Source organism: Sporothrix brasiliensis (genome assembly GCF_000820605.1).
Source record: "Sporothrix brasiliensis 5110 chromosome Unknown Cont21, whole genome shotgun sequence".
NCBI lineage: Eukaryota > Fungi > Ascomycota > Sordariomycetes > Ophiostomatales > Ophiostomataceae > Sporothrix > Sporothrix brasiliensis.
The window spans coordinates 1,610,510-1,633,880 of NW_024467140.1; the positions used below are offsets into that span (position 1 = coordinate 1,610,510).

The following is a 23,371-nucleotide window of genomic DNA, read 5'->3' on the forward strand; positions in this document are numbered from 1 at the left end:
AAAGAAATAGGAGAAAAAAACGGACGCAGTCCTGTCAATGCCGTCAATCGAGAACCACACAGGTCGATGAGAAAATATCATCTTAGGGCTATTTGAACAAGCTTTCCCAATGAATGCTGGTGATCGCTCGTTTGACATATCTTCGTTGATTCTTTGATCTTCTGAAACCTCGCGCCCTTAGAGCAGCAGTAGATGCCATGATACGTAAGGGAGAAACGCTGTCAACTACCCAGAAGGGACAAATCAGCTTTGGTTCGAAAGATAATACAGAATAGCTACTCACAGAATAATAATCTCTGATTCACATCTCGTTAGAAGGAGACGAATGAGATACAACAGATGTCGTTTCAGAAGTCCATCGGAGGAGTAGGCAGCGAAGCCATAGCAATGGAGGTGCTGGTCTCCTGGATCGTCTCCTGGGTTGTCGCGGTTGACACGTTCTCAACATTGTAGACACCGTTGTTGCCCTTGGCGCGGCGGCGGATCTCAGAAGATTTCCGAGGGTTGTACTTGTAGGTAGGGTGAAGGGCCTCAACCTGGCGCTTGATATCCACGGCCATCTTGTGGTAATGGACACGGATTTCGTCAGTTTCACCATTCCACTGACGACCAAGAATGATTGCTGGTGCATGTTAGACTTCAAAATGCTATGGTTAATTGAAATTTTCGAAAGGACAATGACTTACAGATTTCATTGTTTGAGAGTTTTGGGTTTGCCTCCTTTACAGCTCTGTGGCGATCCTTGCGATAGAGGATATAGGCATTGGGAGGGCGTGGGACCTTGATTGCACCACCACGACCATTGCGACGAATAGTGGAAGAGGAAATTGGGGCTGCAGGGCTGGACACCAGGGTCGAATCTTGAAGAGGATAGCCAGGAGGAACCCAAACATCAAGCTCTCCGACGCAAGACACAATGTTTTCAGGGCGGAAGTAAGTAGCGCGGCCGAGGAAGTAGCGATCTGAGTGGGTGCCACTACCATCAATCACGAATTTGACCATGGTTTCGCCGACAGCACTATAGAACATGGCGTTAGAATGTGTTAACCGTTGAACAATGCAAAATAGACTCGGAAACTTACATAGCAAAGTTATGGGCAATGTAATGCTTGCCACCGTCGTCAAGGATGCGAAATGTAGGGCCTGGAATGCCAACAAGGTCATTTCCAGGCATGACTTGAATGGCGAGGCTCGTCCAGAACTGAGCCAGGATAGCCGGGTCAATGATAGTATGGATGACAGAACCGTTTAGGTCAATGCTAAACATCAGCGGTGACATCTGTGCGACATCCATGGCGTATTGATTGGCGCGGGTGCGTTGTTGGTAGTTTGTTAGAAAGAGGCGAAATGGAACTCGCTTGTATAGCGGAATGATGGGTCGACGACGAGAAGTGAAGACAACTGATGATCAAGGAGTACTTGAAATAATTAGAGTTGGAGGTTTCTTGTTGAGAAAAAGACGTGGAAGAAATGAAGTGTGTTGGAAAAAAAAAATTGGCTGGAAGAGGGGGAAAGTTAAAGAAGAAGAGGGGAGAAAATAAAGAGGGAGAGAAAATGCAGGAGATTTTAAAGACATACGCTCGTGGATAGATTCCTTTGTTTCCAGCGAGAGGGTTGTGAGGTACATACTCCCAGGTACATATTCATTAGTGGCGTATGTACTCTATTGAGGAAATAAAATGGTTTATTCACAAACCCCATATTTCTGCCAAATTGGGCAGACCAACTCTACATACAGGAATACCATCTTCAAATGACAAGGTAATATGTTTCGAAGTATTAATTTTGGGAAAGAACACTTTGGATCCTTGGAAAAGTCATTAGATCAACGTCGACATATTACAGCAAATCGTGAGCATCGATACCCAATAAATGTTATACTTTTACGTCACATCATCTGGCAAGCAAAACAGCTAGTTCAGTGGCAGGATCAGAAACTTCTATACTTCCGGGGGAAGTAGAAGAAATGCAAATTGACTTATTGGCAGAAATAAACTGCTTCGTTTTGGAATTTGTTTGGCTGTGCTATTCATTCTCTTTGGAGGTAAATCGGGAAATCAATAACATATTCTGGACTAAGGATTTGACAAGTCTGTCGATCATCCTCTAACCCACAGTGCAGCTATAAGATGATTTTAATTCCCTTCGGGTGCCTATTCTTTAGATTGAAATAGGCAAGCATCTTTCTCATTACTTCTAGGAATCTCCACTGTCCTGTCCCTTTCCGAACATTACTCGAGGTCATATTAGGGTGGATTTCACACCTCTTTCAAGACAGCAGACTTGATCGAAGAGCTCGACATCTTAAGCAAGATTTCTCATTTCTCTCCTCTTCTAATATTCTATTTCTTATCCTCCGGCTTCCGCTAACTCCCGTTTTAAAGCCAGACAGAAATTGCTTTGCAAGTGCTTTCATATCTTGTCACTTTGGAAATGCCTCCAATTACAAGACTGCCATCAACTCCGAGACAGAGAAGTTCTCACCGTCAAGGATCCAATTCCAGCGGTGGAGAATCATCTACAACACTCATGCGAACAGATGTGTCGCAACCCTTTACCCTAGCTGTGCATTTAGAAAAAGGAATTTTGGCTGATAGAGAATGCCAGGACAGCAGAGATGAACCTATGGTGCTGCCTACGCTCACTTTTTGCACGGATACAACCCAAGAGATACGTGGTACAAGCAGCTGCAATCTGATTCATAGAGAAGCTGTTGATTTAATGGATCTCTCATGTGAAAGAGAAACAATAGAAGTTAGTCGGGTGGGATGCGAGCTGGAGCCAGAGACAGACAGTACTGCATCATCCATTACCTATCAAAGAGCCAATGGAAAAGACGACAGTAATGACACTCCTGACAGTTCTGTCAAGGACATATTACGTCGTGCAAGCCAGGCTGGTCATTTGGATGACGAGACAATTGTTGCCTCAGAGAACAACGACGAACTCAGCAGCCTCCAGTACAGAATTGTTCCCGAACATAGAAATGCCAGCCCCAACAACGCCACTATCGAAGACGGCAAGGAATGGCTTGACCGAGAGCTGGAGCGCATCTACAACACCGAGTCCAACGATACATCCTGTCATTGCGGCGGCGTCGGTGGCGACCATCTTTCGACCGGTGACCAGTCCACGACGGTCCGAAGCGGCCGCCCGGACGAAGTGCACGATGTCAGCACCACAAACGGGACCACACTCCAAGACGCGAACGGCAGTGCAAGACTGAATGCCTCGGCCCTTACCAGCAGCCAATTTCCCAACAACGGCCGTCTCGAGATCCTCAACAGCGTCCTGTCGACACATCTGGACACAATGGGCAGCGACAACGAAGCGACTAACTACATGGACAGGGTGGCGCGTCTGTCTGCTTCGTCTGCGAGCGCGTCACTGGCAGCATCGTCGGCAGCAGCCACCGCAGCTGCGCCCGCTTCATTCCCATCCTCATCCTCAACCTCGGGACACTTGAGAAGCTCGTCTGGACGCTGCCTTGGCAAGCGGCGTCGTGACAGCACGGACATTGGCAGCGAGACGCTGGCCGGCGGCGACTGCCCGACGATGCCTGAAGACGTCGATCCGGCGGTTTCACACGACGGTGGCCCCGACGATGAGCCATCGGAAAAAGCCAAGGGAAAGAGACCCGAAGGCGCCATCAGCCCCAGGAAGAAAACCAGGAGGCGCGAGGCCATCAATGGCTACAAGAAACACATGAAGACGCCCGAGCCCTTCCCACACGAACGTCCGTCGGTCTCCTTCAAAAAGGGATACAGCGAGAACCTGGCCAAGACCTTGACGGCTGTCACGCAGGAACTGGAGGAACTGCAGCCTTTGTCGACTGGCATTGCCGCTGCGTCCACCGCAGTCACTGCGGACACTACAGACATCGCAGACAATACAGCCACTACAGACACCGCACAGCCTCAGCCACCCGTCTGTTACACCCAAGCGCCGTCACCGCCTCCAACACGACCGCAACCTGCCCTCTCGGCTTCCCAAGCCATGCCAACGGCGACTTCAATGCAGGCCCCGCAGCCCATGGAGGTGGTCCCGCCGATGCAGCATCCGTCTCCCATGCAGAGCATACTTCCGATGCTGAGCCTTCCACCAATGCCGCCCATGCCGGTGGTCTCTGACGAAGAGATGCGCTCCTACCAGGACATGCAGGCCCTGAACGCGATGCGCGCCATCGAGGACCTCCAGGCCATGGACACCGTGCAAGCCATGCAAGGGCTGCCGGGCATGTCGGGTGTGGCCGACGACATCCCACTGATGCCCGCCATCCCCATCCCGGACGCCATGGCACACGCCCTCCAGCCCATGCCGCCCATGCCGCACGGTCTGCCCACGCCCACATACGACCACCACAACACCATCAACCAGGCCATCAACCACGACGCCGCGTACACGGCAGGCTACAATTCTGTGCCGCCCCCACCGTCGCTGGTGCCGGCGGGCCATGGTGGACTCCACTCGCCCGAGGTCGACGACTACATCGAGGTCGACGACTACTTTGGTGTGGCAGCCCCCATGGACATGGACTTTGCGGATCCGGAGGCGATGCACCGCTTCATGAGTTTCTGTGAGGAGCTGGGGACGAGTCATGGTATGTATAGACATGTTCAACGATTTCTATAAAACCAGTAGTGTTACTAACAGCAGGCAGACGGTCTCGATACCACGAGCGAGTTCCCGTGGATCTAGTGTTTCTTGTAATTTATTTCAATTTGTTCAACTGGATTGCACACTCGTGTTTTCTTGCCAAGATTGCACACACAATGTATTCCACTCTTGGTTTATTTTGCTTTTGGATTTTGTCATTGTCAATATTATATTTCTGCATTTGTGCAGAGACGGGGTCTTTTACTTTTTCTTTCCAAGTGCCAGCGTTTCATTTCTTTCTGTCTTCTTTATTTCTTCTATATTTTGGTTTTCAAAATTTACAAATTTCACAAAACATGACGACGTTTTCTTCCCTTTATTAATTTGACGACATGTCGTTGCAACAACCAATCGGCATTCAGACCCAATATCAGATCCTCCGGCACTTTTTCCATTTCCTGTGCTCACTTTTGCGTCGATGTCGCCGGTACGTGGGACATGGAATGTAGGCTAAATTGGTCGAACCGTTGTGTACTTCTTCTTCTTGGCCTTCTAGAACAATCAAGCCTAGGTCGTCGACACGATCGACGAACGAAAAAGGGGCGCAAGCACAGCATCCGGCATCATTCACAGATAGACTGTGCGCAGATCTCGTTCTACTCTGGACCAGATCGTGGTCGTAGATTCGGTGTGCCGCCTCCGCTATGGCCTCCACCTTGTCCACTAGAGATCTGGGGTTACAGTGGCTCGAGTGGGCCACAGCCAGCGTAGGGCATCTAAACTGCGGCGGACAGCAGCTGAAAGGTTCACTGTAGAAACAGCATGCCGCCATTATTGCGCCACTGCTGTTTTCTGGCTAGACCACACTGGTTCTTTCCACCCGCTCTCCTTCCGGCGCACTGTCCGAGGACCAGTCCCCCAAGTCAGCATCAACTGGTACCTTTCCCCGTAAAGAGCAAATCGGCCACTCCTTCGCTACGTCGCTCGTTCACTCGAGAGTGCAAAAACCTGGTGGCTTGGCAACAACTGCGGTGGCTGGGAAACAGCAAGCTCATTGAGGGGAGGATATAAAAATGGGGGCAATCGAGGAAAGTGAGGTTGTGTCACCTCAGTGCCGTCTCCAGAGGCTCCGCTTGCTGCAGGTACAATAGGGACTTGACCTCGATGTACATTTTTCACGACGCTCGCGAGGCTCTGAAGCTCTTGGAGCTCGCTTTCCAGCCACCTGCCTTTCTCTTGGTTGCTCGCAAGTCTCCACTCACACTCGATTGGCCTTGGTGAAGCTCGACGAAGGTGTGGGGACACGAGCGCATCGAGGTCTTCCTTTGGTCTTGGCAGTAGTGACACAGTCGTCCTCTGGTAATGTGGTCGGTGACGAGGTGGACCGTGACGGGGTGGACCGCGGTCCAAGTCAGAAGAGTGACTCACAAGTTGACAGCATGGTGACGGGGTGCTCAAAGGTTGACGACATGTTGAGATCTCTCAGTTCAAAATCACGTGCCGCAGAAGCTCGTCGAATTGCATCGACACGGTTTCGTGTATCGCGATATGGGTGCACACGACCTGTATACTGTGCTGGCAGCATCAAGAAACGCACCCTCTTTTTTTCGTCTGTCCTATATACAACCTAGAAAACAAGAAAGGGATGAGAAAACTGAGGCGACGGTGCAGTAAGACAAAAAGCTGTAAAAACGAAGGATCGAAGCAATGAACAACTGAAAGAGTAAAAGTCAAATGTAATAAGTAATAATTGGCCAACATCGAGAGAACGAAAACACAGGGAGGCGCAGCGGGTGAGGAAGAGAGACGCGGGCGCACAATGCCCACCCGTCTTCACTCTTCCTGGTACGAAATCTTGCGCATCTCGCCCAGCCGCCGCCGCGCCGACGACAGCGCGTTCTCCAGCTGCAGGATCTCGACCTGCTGCTCCATCTCCCGCACCTTGAACTCGTGCGAGCCCAGCTTCGAGTAGTCCACCGCCTCGTCCGACTCGGGCTTCAGCAGCGACTGCACCTGCCGCACCAGCGACCGGCACGCCGCGCCCACCGACTTGCTCGCCACCTCGAGCGCCTCCTGCGTGCGGCTCGCCAGGCCGCCCACGGCGCGCACGCGGCTCGCCGCCACCAGCTGCGCCGTGCTGGCCGCCACGTCGTTGGACGCCACAATCAGCTGCTCGGGGCTGTTGCGGTTCGACAGCACGCCGTCGGCCGTCTCGATGAGCGTGTTGGTCGACGCCGCCACGGCCTTGGCCGCCGAGATCAGGCCCTCGGTCCAGCGGTTGTTCTTCTTGTAAAACGCCGTCCGCGACTGCGCGCCCCGGCCCGCCTGCACAATGTCCGCCTGCGCCGCCGCCGCCGCGCGCACGAGCTCGGCCACCGCCGACGTCACCGCGCCCGCCGCGTCCAGAATGGCCTCGTGCACCTCGACCTTGTACGCCGCAAACGGATCCCGCGGCTTGTTGCGCAGCGCCGCCAGGCGCGCCGCCGCCGCCTTGACCGCGTCCGCCGCCTTGGCCAGCTCCTTCTCCACAATCTCGCCCGGGTCGCCGCCCTTGCCCAGCGTGAAGCCGCGCGGGAGAACATCCACCAGCTTGTTGAGCGCCTGCAGCGTCAGCTGCACATCGTTGTTGCCGTTGATCACCACGTCCGTCTTCTGGATCGCGTCGAGGCCGTCCAGGCGCCAGCTCTGCAGATTGCGGAAGAAGCGCGCCGTGGCCTGGGCGGCGACGCGCGCGGCGTTGATGAGCTTGTCGTCGTCGGTCGTGCGCCGCGCAATGCCCTTGACGCTGGGCACGAGGTCGGCCACCGAGCTGGCGAGCGTCGAGATGTTCTTGGGCAGATCGGCGAGCGCCGCCGGCGGCGTGTTGGGGCCGTCGGCAATGTAGTTGTTGAAGGCCGTGGCACACTCCATGGCGGCCGACGACGCCTTTTCGACCTGGGACATGAGGTAGGGAGGGAGCGCAGACGGGTTGCCGGCGTGGAGGGTCGAGTCGAGCTCGTAGAGGGAGTCGTCGACGCGGGCGGCGGCGGCATCGAGGACGGCATCGATCAGGTCGTCCAGCTTGCCCACGAGGAGCGTGTCGATTTCGTGGTCGGCGGACTAAAGTGAGAAGAGCGTCAGCAAATAAAATATGAGATGAAACACATACGTAGGCATGGCGCCGATTGGCACTCACCTGTCCCTCCTTGAGGACCTCCAGCTCCTCGAGGGCCTGGTCCATGCCGGCCTTGTAGACGGCCAGTTCGTCCTCTTTGTCGCGCAGGGCGCGCTCGAGATCCGTCGAGCCGTTGCTGAGCTGGCCGCGGGCCTCGTCGAGGGCCACGGTCTTCAGGCGCAGCGCCTCTTCGAGGTCCGCCAGCTCCCGGTGGTACTTGGACACCATGGTCGAGAGCTCGTTGCCCTTGGACCGCTCCAGGTTGTCGGCCTTGTCCTGCGCCATGCGCAGCTCGCGCTGCAGGCGCTCGACGTCGTCCTTGTTGGAGCCCTTGAGGCGGTCGCGGTCGTGGAAGGCGCGGTCGCGCTCGCGGATCATGTCGGCCAGCTCCAGGTTCTTCGTCTTGAGCTCGCGCTCCAGCTTCTCGCGCCGGTCCACGGCCTCCTGTGCCGACGCCGCCTTGAGCTGCACCGTCTTGAACTTCTGCAGCAGGTCCAGGTGCTCGTGGCGCAGCTGCGCGTACAGCTTGGCGAGCGCGTCGTACTTGGACCGCCACGTGTTGACCTGCTCCTGCAGCGCGCGGATCTGGTCGTCCTTGGCGCCCTGCTGGCGGTTCGCGTTCTCCTGCTGGTTCGCCAGCTCGCCCTCCAGCGCCTTGACACGGGCATCGTACTGCTGCAGCAGCAGCTGGTCCTGCTCGTACTGGGCGCGCGCGTTCAGATTCTCGCGCTCCAGCTCGGCCAGGCGGCCCTGCGTCTGCCACTGCGACTGCTGTGCCGCCAGCGCCTCTTGCTCGCGCCGCTGCTGCTCGGCCAGGAGGCGCTGCTGCTCCTCAAATTCCTGCTGGGCGCGGAGGGCGGCCTGCTGCTGCGCCAGGGCCTGCTGCTGCGCCCGCTCCTCGAGCACGCGCTGCTGGTCGGCAAACTCCTGGTTCTGGCGCTCCAGCTCGCTCTTCCAGAATTCCGACATCTCGTCGGGCTCGTCGGACTTGGGCTCGGCCGGTGGTGGGGAGGGGGCGCGCTCGATTTCTTGCTTGGGGCGCGCAGGGAGGGCGGGCGCGGTGGCCTCGTCTGCCAAGAGGTTGGGAGGGTCGGCCGACAGCTTCGGGACGTTGATGAGCGATGTGAGGTAGCGGAGGTTGGCGCACTCGTAGTAGAACTTGACGAGGCGGTAGTGTTCGGCATCGTAGCGCTCGCGGAGGGGCTGAAGAGCTTCGTCGTCGCCAGTCGCTGTGCGAGGAGAAGGAAGACGTGAGTATGAGACAATGATAACAACCAGCAGCCTTGGCACCTCAACAAAATCTGAAAGAAACAAAAAACACAAGAACACGGGAACACGTACACTGGTGCATGGCGCGCAGCATGCTCGTGACAAATTTGTACAGGCCGTAGCTCTCCTGCACGAGCGGCACAAGGGCCGAGATGCGGCACTCGTTGGCAGAGTGGCGGAAGTGCGCAAAGATGAGCTTCTGGAACGTGTCGATCTTGTCTTGCAGGGACATGAGGTCGGAGATGACCTCGTAGCCCTCGTTCGGGTCGTTGATCAGCTTGAGCGACAGGTACTCCTCGTACTCGAACGTGCCGTTGAAGTTGGGGTGCTGGTGGTGGAAGGCGAGCTTGGCCAGCAGGTAGCGCACGTATTCGTGGATCAGGGGGCCGTAGCCGCGCATGCCCTCGGAGCCGCGGCCAAGCGACTCAACCCATCCACGGTTGGCCATGGCTTCCTTGAGCGCGATCGGGTGGCCCTCCTGCAGGACCTTGTGCACGGTGATGAGGGCCTTGAACGTCTGGACTTCGTCGGCGAGGACCGGCTGGCTAAACACGGGCAACGGGAGCAACGGTTAGCTTCGGACAGCGCTCACATCGATCTGACTAGCGCATCAGCAGAGACATACACCTTCATGCCGGCCCAGAAGGCCAGCGACGACTTGTTGTCCCATGTGTAGACAATGCAGCTGCGCACATGCTTGCGTTTCGGCGCCGTCTCCTCGGGGTTGGTCGCTTTCTGGATGTTGACGGCGAGCTCCCGGTCCGTCCTGGTGCAAGCAGAGAGAAACGAGGTCAGTTTACATCTTTCAAGCCGACAGCAACAAGCACCAGTCGATGGGCAACGAGAACAAACTTTGCATGGGCCTGGGTCGACATGTTGGGCGAACGTGCCCCTGGCGGTGACGGATGGTCTGGCGGACGATCGCAGTTTGCTTGGACAGCGCAGGGGCTGCGGGGACTGCGGGAAACGAGCGGTGGTCGTGGGATCAGGAGAATTGCACGCAAGAAGCTGTGAAGTGTGCGTGCGAAGCTGTGCAGCAATTTCGTGCCTTGCAAAAAGGAGCACGATGCGGCAATGCGGCAGGTGAGAGATGTCGCGGCCGCTGGAGTTTGGCGGGAGGCTGGGGTGGAAGGTACGATCCGGTTAGGATGGAATACTGCTGCCTCGAACCAGACAAGCTCCGCCTCAGTAGAGCAACGCAAATGGTGGCGTCAGCTACTCCGACCACCGGAAAAACGTGGCTGCCGTTGACAGGCGTTGGTGGCTAGAGAGCGGGAGCTGCCCAATCTGGCAGGCACTTAGAGCCGCGCTCTTTACACGTTACGTCACGGGAGCGGACAAACCAGGCTTCCGAAACGGGTCGGTGCCTGGAACGTGCTGTAGATTGCCTGCGCGCCTCTAGAGCCACCTGTAACCAGCTGTCATTAGACGCTGTGGCTGCTGAAACTTCCCCACAGGCTCTGTAAGTCGCCGCAAGGCCTGGCCAGCCACCTAAAACGGCAATTGGCGATCGCGCTGTGCCTTTGTTTTGTTTCTCCACGCATTTCTGGCTGTCCCGCCTAAACGCCTTACACGCGTTGTTGAACCACGTCTCAAGCATCACCCGTCAGCACAACACAACACCCAAACACAACGCCATGGAACAGCACGCACCCACGACCTTCCACGATACAGCCTGCCCATAGCCTCCAGCACACAATGCGTCGGTCGCGACAATGTTCCAGGTGCGCATCCACTGCATCGACTACTGTCTAGCGGCCCCGTCCAAGGCCGATTTTGCAGCATCGCGCGCGCCAATCGCGAGAAACAACAGCAGCACTGCCAAAGACGGCAAGAATGGCGGCAACGACGCCGACCAGGCGACGGACAAGGAGGTGCGCGTGCCCATCATCCGCGTCTTCGGTGCCACGGCCAGCGGGCAGACCGCCTGCGCCCACATCCACGGCGTCTTTCCCTATGTCTTTGTTCCGTACGACAGCTTCCGCTTCGAGGACTCCGACCGCATCATCGCGACCCTGCGCAATGGCATCGACCGTGCGGCTGGCCGGGCCACTGTCCTCGCCATCACGTTTGTGCGTGGTATCCCCTTTTACGGGTTCCACGTCGGGTTTCGGCCGTATCTCAAGATCTACCTCTACGACCCGTCCCAGATGACTCGCGTCGCCGAGATGCTGCGCAAGGGCCGCATTGGAGGCATTCCCCAGCTCATGCCCCAAGAATCGCACATCCCGTTCCTTCTCCAGTTCATGACCGACTACAACCTGTACGGCTGCGACCTGCTCGAAGCCACAGCGTCCGACGTGTCGTACCGGGCGCCGGCCGCGTCTGTTCGAAGCTGCCCGCTGGAAGTGGATGTTGCTGCGTTCAGCATCCGCAACCGCCACTCTGTTCCCGAGCGTTGGCAGCACGAGACTCTCCCCGAGACACCGAACAAACCCAACGAGCGCCTGGTGTACAGCATGGCCGCGCTCTGGCGGGAGATGGCCGCGCGGTACAACAAGAAGGGCAAGAAGAGCGCCGAGGAGCGCAAGGTCTGGGAGTCGATCAGCACCCAGGAAGCATTTGCACAGCTCGGCGCCTCGTCGTCTGACCCGCGGCGAACGCCTTCGCCATGGATCCACGAGGAGGAGTACCGCGAGCAGATTGCCGACATCATTGCGGCCGAGCGACTCCGGAACACAGGTCCTCCGCGCGTACGAGAACCTCTCGAAAAAGATCTGCCGACAATTCGACAGTCCGTTGAAGACTTTTACCCGAAGTCGGCTCGGTCAGACAATAAGAAGCGGAAACGAGGTCGCAAGCAGAGCCAAGAGACGGCTGCAAATGGCATGGATGCCCCAGGTACTTACGCAAAGAAGGCGAGACTGAGCAGCTCACAGCAGCTTGATGCAAGCCGTCCGTCCCCTTCGCCTGACTTTGAGCAGCAACTCGGCTCGATTCTCGCTAAGCACGAGAAGGCGCCCGACACGGCGACGCGCAGCAACGAATGGCTGCGCAGCCAACACGCACAGTTGGAACCACGTCGATCGCAGGAGCTTCCATCGTGGAGAAAGAATGCCGGCGACGCTAAAGGCAGCCACCGTCCGCTTTCGCAAACGTTCCCAGTAGTCAAATCAGCTTTTGCACGAGACGATCCGGAAACGAAGCTGTCTCAGTCGCAGATCGTGTCTGAAGACGAAATCGAGGGCGACTATGAAGGTGAGGATGGGTATGAGGAGGAGGACGTTGACATTGACGTTGACGTTGACGAGGACGAGGACGAGGACGAGGACGAGGACGAAGTGGATATTGTAATCCCTTCGACCCCCGATGACGAGCTCGAGAAACTGGGCACGCCACGCCGTAAAAGCAAAACCAAGAAACACGAGGTCGATGTCGTCCCGGGATCACCAGACAACGGCACGGGTGTGTGCGACAATGCCAATCTACCAGAATCCATTGAGCACCTTGGGCCATTCTACCGCGCGACGGAAAACGTGCTGCTCTTTTCACAGCGTCCGCCATCTGTCGAGGACGTGATGGCATCTCTTGGCAAATTCGGTGACGCGGAGCTGCACCAAGATGCCCACTTTAGCAACGCATCCGACTTTCAGAAGAACAGGAACAGCCATGCCGGGCCGGAACATCTCGTCCCTGTCCTCCCGACGTTCTCTCCCTGTCCAGGCTCAAAGATCGATGTCTCTTATCAAACCCACAAGGAGCAACCACAGCGTTCTGGCACCATCAAGTCATGGGAATTTGCGCTCCTCCCGCCCTCGCAAGCAGATGTCAATGCTTGGCTGGAAACCGAGCAGCAGGAACAGGAAGCCGCCAGGCGAAAGGAGTCTCTAGAAACAGAATCGGTCCAGCGGCAGATGACGCAGAGCCAGCTCTCTCAGGAACAACGCGCCGCTCTCCGCACACCCAAGGCGGGCTTGCAACTGGACATGCGTACGTTGTGCCTGGAAGTGCATGCAGATTCGCGTGGCACCTTTTTGCCAAACCCCGAGAGAGACGCCGTTCAATGCGTATTCTGGCGATGCGTAGGCGGCGGCGAAATCAACATGGACGGCGCGATCGACGGCCTTCACCTTGGCGACAAGAACGGCGGTGTCATCTCTGTCGGCCGATCACTGCGCGACGACTTTTGCGTGGACGTGGCCGATAGCGAGATGCACCTGATCCGTCTCGTTATCCGACTGGTGCACCTCCTCGACCCCGACCTTCTTGCTGGATACGAGGCCATCGGCTCCTCCTGGGGCTACCTCAAGGAACGCGCTGCCCTGCTCGATGTCGACCTCTGGAAAGAACTGTCCCGTGTTCCCCAGCAGCGCGTTGTGCCGTTCCACGAGCAAGACCAAGGCGTCACCGGCCGCTACATGCTCTCGATCAACCAGGCCATGCGCGCCATGGTCGACCTTCGGCAGTACACGCTCGAGACTGCGGCATGGCACGTTCTCGGACGCCGCGTGCCGTTTTATCGCGCGGAAGTGCTGACCGCCTGGGCCGCGAGTGGCCGGCCAGGCGACCTTAGCCGGCTTATGCGCCACTACCGGCGCCGCACTGCCATCGGACTTGCCCTCATCGAGGCGACCGAGCTCGTATCTCGCACCAGCGAACAGGCTCGGGTGCTCGGCGTCGACTTTGCCTCGGTGCTGGACCGCGGGTCCCAGTTCAAGGTGGAATCGGTGATGCTGCGTGTGGCCAAACCGGAAAACTTTGTGATGCCATCGCCCAACCACGAACAGGTCGGGCAGCAGAACGCGGCCGAGTGCACGCCGCTGGTGCTGGAACCGAGAAGCGCCTTTTACAGCAGCCCCGTCGTCGTGCTAGACTTTACCAGCTTGTATCCAAGTCTGATGATTGCGTACAACCTCTGCTACTCGACCTACGCTGGTCGGCTGGACCCTCTGTACCATGAGAAGAAGTTGTCAGCTGCAACAGCAGGCCGACCACCGGCGCCACGTCCGAATGCATACGAAAACGTCGGGAACCACATCGACCGCGGCGATACAACCCAAAGCAAGGCCAACGGGCTTGTAGACAGTGACACGGCCGACCTGATCGCCAAGCACCAGGAAAAGTCCGCCACCCGGATGGGCTTCACGACATATGAACGGCCTCTGGGACTCCTCGAACGCTTGTCTCAGCTCGGCATCGTGGTCTCGCCGACGGGTACGATGTACGTTGACGCCCGGACGCGGCAGTCGTTGCTGGCCAAGATGCTGGCAGAAATCCTCGACACGCGGGCCATGGTCAAGGCGGCCATGAAGAAAACAGCAGCACACAAGATCGCCGAACGCCAGCGGCTGAACAACCGGCAGCTAGCGCTCAAGCTGCTGGCCAACGTCACATATGGCTATACGTCGGCGTCGTTCTCTGGTCGCATGCCGTGTGTTGAGGTGGCCGACAGCATTGTCCAGACCGGGCGGCAGACACTGGACAAGGCCATTGCGCTGATCCACTCGGTGCAGCGCTGGGATGCCGAGGTCGTGTACGGCGACACGGATAGCCTGTTTGTTCACCTACCCGGCCGGACACGGGAGGAGGCCTTTACGCTGGGTGCCGAGATGGCCGAGGCCGTGACGGCGTCCAACCCGCACCCGGTCCGGCTGAAATTCGAGAAAGTGTACCACCCGTGCGCGCTGCTCACCAAGAAGCGGTACGTGGGGTACGAGTTCGATACGCCGCAGCAGACCGAGCCCATCTTTGACGCCAAGGGCATCGAGACGGTCCGGCGCGACGGCTCGCCGGCCTCGGCCAAGATTTTGGAAGAGTGCCTGCGCATCCTGTTTGACACGGCCGACCTCAGCCGCGTCAAGGCGTACGTCCAGGCCCGCTTCGGCGACGTCATGAACGACCGGCTCTCGATTCCCGACCTGTGCTTTGCCAAAGAAGTGCGCCAGCCAACGTCGTATCGCGCGCCACCACCGGGCGCCGTCGTTGCCGCACGCCGCGCGGCCCACGACCCGCGGGCCACCCTGGTGCACGGGGAGCGCGTCCCCTACGTGGTGGTGGCCGGGCCGCCGGACATGGCGCTGCGCGACCGGTGCGTGCCGCCCGAGGACGTGGTCAAGAACCGCAACTTGCGCGTCGACTCGGACTACTACATCCAGAAGAGCCTCGTGCCGCCGCTGGACCGCATCTTGCGGCTGGTGGGCGTCGACGTGCTGCGCTGGTACTTGGAGATGCCCAAGGCCCGCATGCCGCTGCGGACGGCCGACCCGGCACCGACGCAGCAGGTGATGGCCGACGGCGGCGGCGGCGGCGTGGGCGCAGCCTACGTGGGCCAGCAGACGCTCGACACGTGGCTGCGGGGCGCGCGGTGTGCACGCTGCGACCAGCCCGTGCGGCGCAAGCGGCGGCGGTGGCCGGCCTGGATGGGCGGTGGTGGTGGTGCTGGTAGAGGTGGCGCGGTCACAAAGACGGCCAACGACAAGGCGCACAAGGCGCCCGTCCTCTGCAAGACCTGCGGCCGCGACAACCTGGGCACCTTGCTCGACTTGCAGACGCGCGCGCGGGACGCCGAGCGCGCGTACCAGGCCGTGGCCGACGGGTGCCGCAGCTGTGCCGGCCTGGCGCCGCGCGACGAGGTGCGGTGCGAGAACCTGGCGTGCCCCGTGTACTTTGTGCGCGCCGAGCGGGCGGTGCAGGCCAAGGTCGAGCGGACAAAGGCGCCGTTGGTGGCGATCCTGGCGCGACGCGGCATGCGGGATCTCGAGTGGTGACCTTGTCGTCCAATTTGGAGCTCAGGAGGGTTGTTGTAGTATGTCTTGTTTTGTCTTGTTTTCCGTCTATGCTTTTGTTCAGCATTGCACGAGGTTTTTGCATGGGCCAAGCGAGTTTGCATTGTCAGGCGGGTAAGGGTATGTGGAGTTTGGGATATCGTGTACGAATTACTTTTGATGTAAACATTCGTTGTCAAGCCACCCCGAAGTGAGAGATAACGCTATTGTGACCCAGCTGATGGTGAGTGCACATTGATGACTGTCTGGCACAAAAGGGAAGCATTTGGTTCTGGATTTTATGGTACAGTGACAAGGCGCTGCCAGCGTTCGAGATGTTGAGGTCAAAGTGATGAACCCATGCAGGGAGAGCGGTGTGGATGAGCACAAGGTCGACATGAAGTCGATTGAGTGCCGTACTGTCGAGGAGAAGGTAGGACCGTGGTAAATCAAGTGAAAGAGTAAGTGAGCAGGTGGTCCCGTCCGTGGCGATGGATCATGATCCTGAGAGTTGTTGCGTGTGAAGGACTGCCAGTAGTTTTGTGGGGTGGATTTGTCGATAAACAACACAAGAACTAACGATATGGCACAGACTTTGTACACGGATGAGAAGGAGCGTCTTCATTGCTCAAGGCAGAGGCCTATGTTGCCGTCGCTTTTCTTTTCGTATTTCAGCATTTATTAGTTTGCTTGTTAACTCGCATTCACACCTCAGTCACATCACCGTCAGTTTTGAGCGCACGACACGGTCAGGTAGAATAGACTTTGAATTGCTTTCAGATTTACTGCGCTTGACAATTTATGGCCATGGATCAAGCTGTCTTACTTTTCATCACTTCATATTTCTTGTAATATTTGCATTTCTTCTCTTTTCTTTCCCTAGATGCGCTGATATGGTTTCCCTTCTCATGTGCGTTCGTATTTTCCCAGCAGTCGAGTGTTCGAGTTACAGTGAGGTTTGCAGCGCCAACTCCGCGCACTTACAGACCACAAGCTGAATATTAGTCACGTGATCATCACCGTGACCTTTTTTTGAGGCTCGTTTTCCGCATTGTCGACAAGACAATCAAAAGGGTTCTATGGACAACCTGAGGGTTCACAGGGTCCCCGACCGACGTCATTGGAAAGTAAGGGTTGGGCGTCGGGGAGAGTCGCTCTTGACGATGTTTGCGGAGTCACACGATGTTCGGCCTCTGGTTCTAGACCAGCCTTTGTCGTCCTTTTTCTTATGTCAGCCGTCAAACAAAAGGTGACAGCGCAAGACGAGAGAGCGCCGTATACCACAAGGCCTTTGTGTGCTGGGGTTTGGACAGCGAACGCTGACAGTTTGGGCGCCGAAACGGGCGGCAAAGAGCATTGGCGCTGGTGCTGACAGAGGCTGCTGCGCCCAGACGAGCGCTGTGGCGCCTACTGGAGCGACGTCACCAGTCACAAGGTCAGCGCAAAATCTTGACGAATCCCCTAAAAATACGCCTACAGGGCGGCGCTGTAGGTGAGCTTTCAGTGACAAGGCGCTATTGCGAAAGTACTGTTTTGTTCGTCTTTGTTCTCTCTGGTCCTTTTGGATCACGCTGGGTCAGAAGTACTTTGTTGTCGGCCTCGAACCATTTGCGTCGCCCTTGCTCTGCTTTCTTTGTTCCTTTGTTGGCGTAACTATCCTCTTTGTCTCGCCGACTCCTGCGTTCAGCGACAAAGGGTTGTGGCCATGTGAACGGTTTTGAGAAGCACTCAGGCAGTCAAAGCTACCATCGATTCCCACCACAAAGAAACTGCACAGCAAGCGAGCCTTTGTCATTGCACGACAGCTGTATTCTGTACCCTGAGAGTTCCAGGCTGCCCGTTCCTTGTCCTGTCTCGGATAGCAACGTGGTAGCACGACCCTTTTGTCTCTGACGTCCCTTTTGTCTTTCAAGTGACTCGCTGGATTTTGTGGCCCTTTTGCGCCCTTATCTCTTCTTCACAACTACGTCAGAGGTGCTTCATTATTCTCGGAGCTGGGCTTTCTTTGAGCTCCGTCGGCCGTGTATGTAGAAATCGAAAGTCCCGGGTAGTACCTCATTGTTGCATGTCTTTTGCACCCTGTAGTCCCTGTAGTCCCTGTAGTCCCTGTGGTGTCTTGTACCTACATCGCTCCTCCTGCATCGCTCGCGCCTGCCTCTCCACAGCCACAAAGCGAACGTGGGGTCTTTCCGAGCCTGGCCGAGCCGCCAAGTCCCGTATTACTTTGTCCATATGTCAGAATGGCCCTTTATATCAAGCATGGGGCCATTCTTTTTCTTCTCTCGTCTCTCTTCTCTCGTTCCTCTTTTCTCGCTGCCCAACATTGTTTCCATCACCACTACCTCCATCTCCTCCACACATCCGCCATGAACACCAACGGCGTCTTCTCCCGAATACACAACTTTGACCTCGACGTGCCGCCCGACATCGACCCCAGCAACATTGCTCCCATGCTGTCCAAGTTCGGACCCGCCGCGGTGTTGTCGACATCGCCTGCCTCTCCATCTTCCCCCAAGGCGGTCTCCTTCCCGTGGAGCCTCAGCCTCAACAACATGAATCTCGCGTCGTTGGCCTCGGCCGACCACTTCGCCCTCCTGCACTCCACCGCCAGCCAGCTCTATGCCGACCATGCCGGCACCATGCAGTCTCTCGGCGCGTCCATTCGGCCCCATCTCCGGGGACCCATGATGCCCGTTCTCATTATTGCCGTGTCCATCCTAGTCTCCGTGCTGGTGTCGTTTATCGTGTCGATACTGCAAATGGCCGTTCTTGCCGCCGCCGTCGTCTACTTTTTCCCGTCAGTCATCACGGCCGTCACTACCGCAACATCTGTGGCCGGCCCGACGTCCGGCAAATCTCCAGGCAACCCCGTCTCTCGCACGCCTGTGGCCGCATTCGCCGGTGTGCTGGCAGCAGCCTACGCTTTCAGCAGCACGGCCACACTGGTCGTGCTGGCCAGCAGTGTGTATGCATACTTGAACCATGCAGCACTGGCGGCCAGGGACAATGCAAACAAAATCAACAGCAGCCGCAGCACCCCAGAGAGACGCTCGACACGGCGCGATGAGCAGGCTCCATCGCACAGCAACATATTCCGCCGCATCTCGGGTCACAGGGACTCGTATTAGACACGTTTCGTCGATTTGGATGTTTGAGCGTCTTGGTCATTTTGGTTCAATTCTGGGAAATAGATTGCATATATACAAAAAGTTTACGACCTGATGAAATACAAATCACAATGGTGGCAACACCCAGGTATTTTGCTGCAATCACTCTTGTTTTCTGCACTGGGTGCAGTACTGCGCTTTGAAATCCGTGATGCAAAATTGTCCACAGATGAAACAACAGGAAACATGAAACACTGGCAAGATGAAACAAATGGCAAAACATGAAACAGCCACAATATGCAAGATGAAAAATTGAATTATGCAAGATTAGGCAGGCAGCCGCTTTTGAAAAAACGCTGATTGGTGCAGAGCACACTCGTCCTGCAAGATGGAATATGCAAAGCAGCTGCAAGATTACGCAGTTACCCGTCTCGACAAAAAACTCACTTGACTGCGAGAAATGGCCAGGATGCTTGCAAAAATGAATTCTGCAAGAGAAAACAATGCAAGGCGACAACCTGTAGCAAACAAGACGAGGCAGGTGTCTGGCTAGAAATGCTGGAAGCTGTGGTCGCCGTCGACAAGTTGAATCTGAGAATCGTAGATGCAAGATGCAAGATGCGATATGCAAGATGAGAATGCAAGATTACGCAGCTACCCGTTTTTGAAAGAAAAAAAAACACGGGAACGAAGAGCAGACAATCGACACCGACGATCCCATAGTGGCGTATCCATCTCTGGTACTGTACCCGCCTTGACTCTACTTCTCTACTCGGCCGCCTCGCAACCATGCCACTTTCCACCGTCCACCCCACCATCACGAGCGCTTTGTGCCGTCCCACGTCGCATTCAAACGTGGCTCCACGTGCTGCACATTCCATTCCTCCTGCCACAGAGCCACGCATCCTCACACTCTCTCTGCATCGCCCCTCCCCTCTCCCGTATTTCGTCTCCTGCTGCCCATCAAACACATCTCCCGTCCTCCCCGCCCTTCCCGTTGTTCCCGTGCGCGTCCCGCCTTCCAAAAGTCGATCCCCGCGCATCTGCCGCATTGCAAAGTATGTCTTGCATCCTGCACGTCATGATGTCGTGCATTTTGATTTTGCAGCCAGACAGTGCTTAAGACGCACGGTTGTCACTGTGCTCGAAAAGGCAAGTGTTTTGGCACACTTTGCGAATTGCGAGAGTGGTGACGTCGCATCGTGAACAACACAATGGATGAGTCAGCACACCGAGCCACAACGCCGTATTCAGCCACATTATGTAATCATGTGGGATACGTTAGCTTAATCCGCTTCTTTCTAGCAGGCTTGGTCACTAAATCTGCGCTAGAAGAATCACCAACACTTCATGGCCAACAAAAGAATGTTGAAAATCGATGGCAGCAACATGACAACTGAGACCGATAATGAAGGCCGATAAATGTGTTATATTTATTCTCTGAAATAGCGTACCCTTCATTCCAGAGCGTATACAGTTATATTAATATTGTTTGCATTTGGGATTGTGGCTGCTGCAATGAAAGCCCCGTGGTTTGTTTACTTCCATTATCTGGCCATTGTCCTGATCGCCTGCAGTCGCTCCGGAAAATCAGCAAAGAAAATCAAATGACCAATAGTTTTGATTTATATATAAGTTTGCTTCGTTTCTTATTTTTCATTGTATATTTTCTTGCCTGATTTGTAAAATGTGCCTTTTCAATTTCTTAGAAAAAAAAAAATTTTTTTTTTAAAAAAAAAAAAACTCGAATTGAAACTGAGGTTGTATGTTTTCCCTCTGGGAAATTTAGTCACATCGTAAGTGCAAATGTCCAATGCACGAAAATAATAAATGTTCTCGAGTTGTCCAAACAAAGATACCAAAGGCAGATTAATTTCAAAATTAAATCACCAGAAAGCAACGCCGTCTTGCCATGTTATGAACTTACCACACCTTGCCGCCAAAGAACTTGCCTCATTCTCGTTCACACCCAATGGTAGTCCTCGTCGCTGTCACAATCTTCATCGTCGTCGCCGTTGGCGCTGACGTACCCCACCATGCTCACGCTCGCCGGGTGTATGCCGTGCTCCTCGCAGGCCCTGCGCACCCGCCGGGCCACCTCCTCGACGGCGCCGGCCACGGCCTCGATGCTCGCCAGCAGGCTGGCCGTGGCGCGCCTTTCCTCGGGCGTCTCCGTCCACGAATCGGGCGGCGAGGGCCGTGGACAGGGGCTGTGCAGGCGGTCGCAGTGCGGCTGCAGATGCTGGGCCACCAGCTGGGGCCGCTGGGCGGTGTGGATGCCGCCAAAGAAGATGTCGTAGACAGCACGGTCAAAGGCGAGCTCGCTGGGCGGCATGCGGGGCGCGATGGAGGGAATGTCCTTGTAGGGCGGGCGGTGGTAGGGGCCTTGGGCCTTTTGGACGACGGAAATGTAGCGGAGGCGGAGGTCGCCAAAGAAGGTGTCGGCGGCTTGGAGGCCATGGCGCCCGTCGAGCGCGGGTGCATGGCGGACGCGATGGTCGCGGTGGGCGGCACAGGAGCGCACAAAGGAGTGCACAAAGTCGGCCCAGTCGCGGGTGTTGTTGGCGAGCCAGGCGTAGTGGATGGTGCCCAGATCGTCGTCTGGGCCCTTGGGGTTCAAGTTTGTCATGATTTTGTCGCTTCTTACCTCGGGCGCGCTTTCTCGTTTGCTCTTAGTGTTTTGTACGCTGGGTTTGCAACCTCGGTTTTTTTTTTAAAAAAAATAAAAACAAAAACAATAATTTGCCTTTTCTGCTGGAAATATCCCACGAGACAATATTGGCCACCCTCCCAAATTCATGCAAGTTCTTTTTATATGCGCTGCCCAACCGGTCATGCATCACTACTTGCGTTCATGACAAGGGGTGCACATCGGTTTGGTGGCGATAAAAATCAAATAAAGACGAGTTGGCAGTAGTAGCCAACCCTTGACAACTTGTAAAGCAAAACTGCAGATAAAATCAAACTTGAAACTTGAAACTTGAAAACAAAAAACCAAACCCATATCCAAGACACGCCTAGGTGTTTCCAGCACACCCTTTATTGAGTCAGAGCCACTTGGAAGGATCCCCATAGTGCTTGAAGCCTCAACAGTCCTTGTCGTCCTCCTCTTGCTTGATCTCAGCCTGTACTGTCTGCGTGCCCAGGCTCGGGCGTGCGTTCGTATAGAACGAGACGGCCATCCGCCCAAAGTGGCGGACGGGGTAGATGTGGAACTGGATGTTGGGGATGCGCAGTCCCTGGACACGGCACTCCTGTCTCATCGCCTGCAGCGCGTGCTCGGCGGCAACGTACTTGACCACGGCATCGGACGTGGCCGCGCTGCACGTCTGCGTGCCTTCGCTCTGCAGGACCAGTCTCCTTGGGCGGGTGATCCGCGGCGCCGTGCGCAGCACCGCCAGCAGGGCCGCGATGGGCAGGTTCAAGGGCGGGGCGTTTTCTCTGTCCGCCGCCCGGCCCTCTTCCTCCTGCTGCCGGTGCCGCATATTGTCCCGGGCCATGGTAACGTGCAGACACTTGGCGTGCGAGGCAATGGCGGCGGCCGTCAGGTCGTCCTTGTTGATTGTGGCCTGCTCGTCCTCGTCCTCGGCCAGGGCGAGGCGACAGAGGCGCATGCGCTCGTCGACGGCGGCGGCAATCACACGCGCGCGCTGCGTGTTCTTTTGGTGGTCTCGGACGAGTTGGCGGGCCAGACACAAGACGCTGCGCTCCGTTTCGTAGGCGGTAATCAGGCCGCGCAGCGACAGGATGCGGCGCTGGTCGGCGCTGGACGCGCTGTGGGCGCGGCGGTCGCTGTTCTGGTCCTGGTCCAGGTCCCGGCTCCGGTCCCGGTCCCGGGCCTGGTCGTACAGACGATGCAAGGCCTTGACGTACGACACGGTGGCAAAGGCGAGGTCGATGACCTTTTGGACGGCGGCGTGGGACTGGTCGACACGGACATTCGCCAGAACCTTTTGGGACATGACCAAGCGGGCGCTCTCAATGGCATCGAGCGACGCTGACGTGGACGTGGCCGGGTCAGAGCACAAAACGGGCAGACTGTCCGCGTCGATGCCCATGGGGATGCTGAGGCGAGCCACCATAAAGTTCTCGACCATGGTCCGCATGCGGGGGTCGTGCTGTCCGGCCGTGTGCACGTTGAGGCAGTCCGGGAATACGGGCTGGTCATTGTCGAGATCGTGGTGGCTGATGGCCGTGCCGTCGAGGAAGCGTGTCTCTCGGTCGGCCATGTAGCGGTCCATCTCGGTGGTGAAGCACTCACGAATATGGGTGTGGTATGCGCACCGCTCGATGGGGATGTCGTCGACCAACATCGTGGTGGCCATGGTTGTGTTCCGGAGTAGCGTTGATCGCTTACCTAGACCATGGTTAGCTGACTTGAGCCACAGATGGGGGGGGGGTTACTCGAGTGTGACACGTGCAATATTGTGTGTGGCTTTGAAAAGCAACTGCTATCGAGGGAAGGTACGACGGGACGAGCAAAACCCTGGAATACCCTGGAATACCCAGGAAGCGCCGGTTTGGGGAGGAGCCAAAGTTAA

General features: G+C 56.5%; 8 protein-coding genes across 8 annotated transcripts; 3 read left to right on the forward strand and 5 right to left on the reverse strand.

The window, feature by feature from the left end:
- Positions 1–347: 347 nt before the first annotated feature.
- On the reverse strand, positions 348–1,029 carry SPBR_08948 (mating type protein 1-2-1; the record flags this gene model as incomplete). Its single annotated transcript, XM_040767074.1, has 2 exons — positions 348–622; positions 687–1,029. 2 exons carry the CDS (start codon positions 1,027–1,029, stop codon positions 348–350), a joined length of 618 nt encoding a protein of 205 aa, XP_040615498.1.
- Positions 1,030–1,078: 49 nt separating this feature from the next.
- Positions 1,079–1,294, reverse strand: SPBR_05447 (uncharacterized protein; the record flags this gene model as incomplete). The annotated part of the gene is made up of 1 exon (XM_040763722.1): positions 1,079–1,294. One exon carries the CDS (start codon positions 1,292–1,294, stop codon positions 1,079–1,081), a length of 216 nt encoding a protein of 71 aa, XP_040615499.1.
- A 1,331-nt stretch (positions 1,295–2,625) lies between these two features.
- SPBR_04770 (uncharacterized protein) lies at positions 2,626–4,698 on the forward strand (the record flags this gene model as incomplete). The annotated part of the gene is made up of 3 exons (XM_040763047.1): positions 2,626–2,677; positions 2,933–4,600; positions 4,661–4,698. The coding sequence occupies 3 exons, from the start codon at positions 2,626–2,628 to the stop codon at positions 4,696–4,698; spliced, it is 1,758 nt and encodes a 585-aa protein (XP_040615500.1).
- A 1,731-nt stretch (positions 4,699–6,429) lies between these two features.
- Positions 6,430–9,894, reverse strand: SPBR_04592 (uncharacterized protein; the record flags this gene model as incomplete). Its single annotated transcript, XM_040762869.1, has 5 exons — positions 6,430–7,695; positions 7,772–8,979; positions 9,092–9,564; positions 9,645–9,785; positions 9,872–9,894. 5 exons carry the CDS (start codon positions 9,892–9,894, stop codon positions 6,430–6,432), a joined length of 3,111 nt encoding a protein of 1,036 aa, XP_040615501.1.
- Positions 9,895–10,734: 840 nt separating this feature from the next.
- On the forward strand, positions 10,735–15,726 carry SPBR_04546 (DNA polymerase zeta catalytic; the record flags this gene model as incomplete). Its single annotated transcript, XM_040762823.1, has 1 exon — positions 10,735–15,726. One exon carries the CDS (start codon positions 10,735–10,737, stop codon positions 15,724–15,726), a length of 4,992 nt encoding a protein of 1,663 aa, XP_040615502.1.
- Positions 15,727–18,089: 2,363 nt separating this feature from the next.
- SPBR_05271 (uncharacterized protein) lies at positions 18,090–18,851 on the forward strand (the record flags this gene model as incomplete). Its single annotated transcript, XM_040763548.1, has 1 exon — positions 18,090–18,851. The coding sequence occupies one exon, from the start codon at positions 18,090–18,092 to the stop codon at positions 18,849–18,851; it is 762 nt and encodes a 253-aa protein (XP_040615503.1).
- Positions 18,852–20,793: 1,942 nt separating this feature from the next.
- On the reverse strand, positions 20,794–21,459 carry SPBR_05313 (uncharacterized protein; the record flags this gene model as incomplete). Its single annotated transcript, XM_040763590.1, has 1 exon — positions 20,794–21,459. The coding sequence occupies one exon, from the start codon at positions 21,457–21,459 to the stop codon at positions 20,794–20,796; it is 666 nt and encodes a 221-aa protein (XP_040615504.1).
- Positions 21,460–21,916: 457 nt separating this feature from the next.
- On the reverse strand, positions 21,917–23,155 carry SPBR_05048 (uncharacterized protein; the record flags this gene model as incomplete). The annotated part of the gene is made up of 1 exon (XM_040763325.1): positions 21,917–23,155. One exon carries the CDS (start codon positions 23,153–23,155, stop codon positions 21,917–21,919), a length of 1,239 nt encoding a protein of 412 aa, XP_040615505.1.
- Positions 23,156–23,371: the final 216 nt, after the last annotated feature.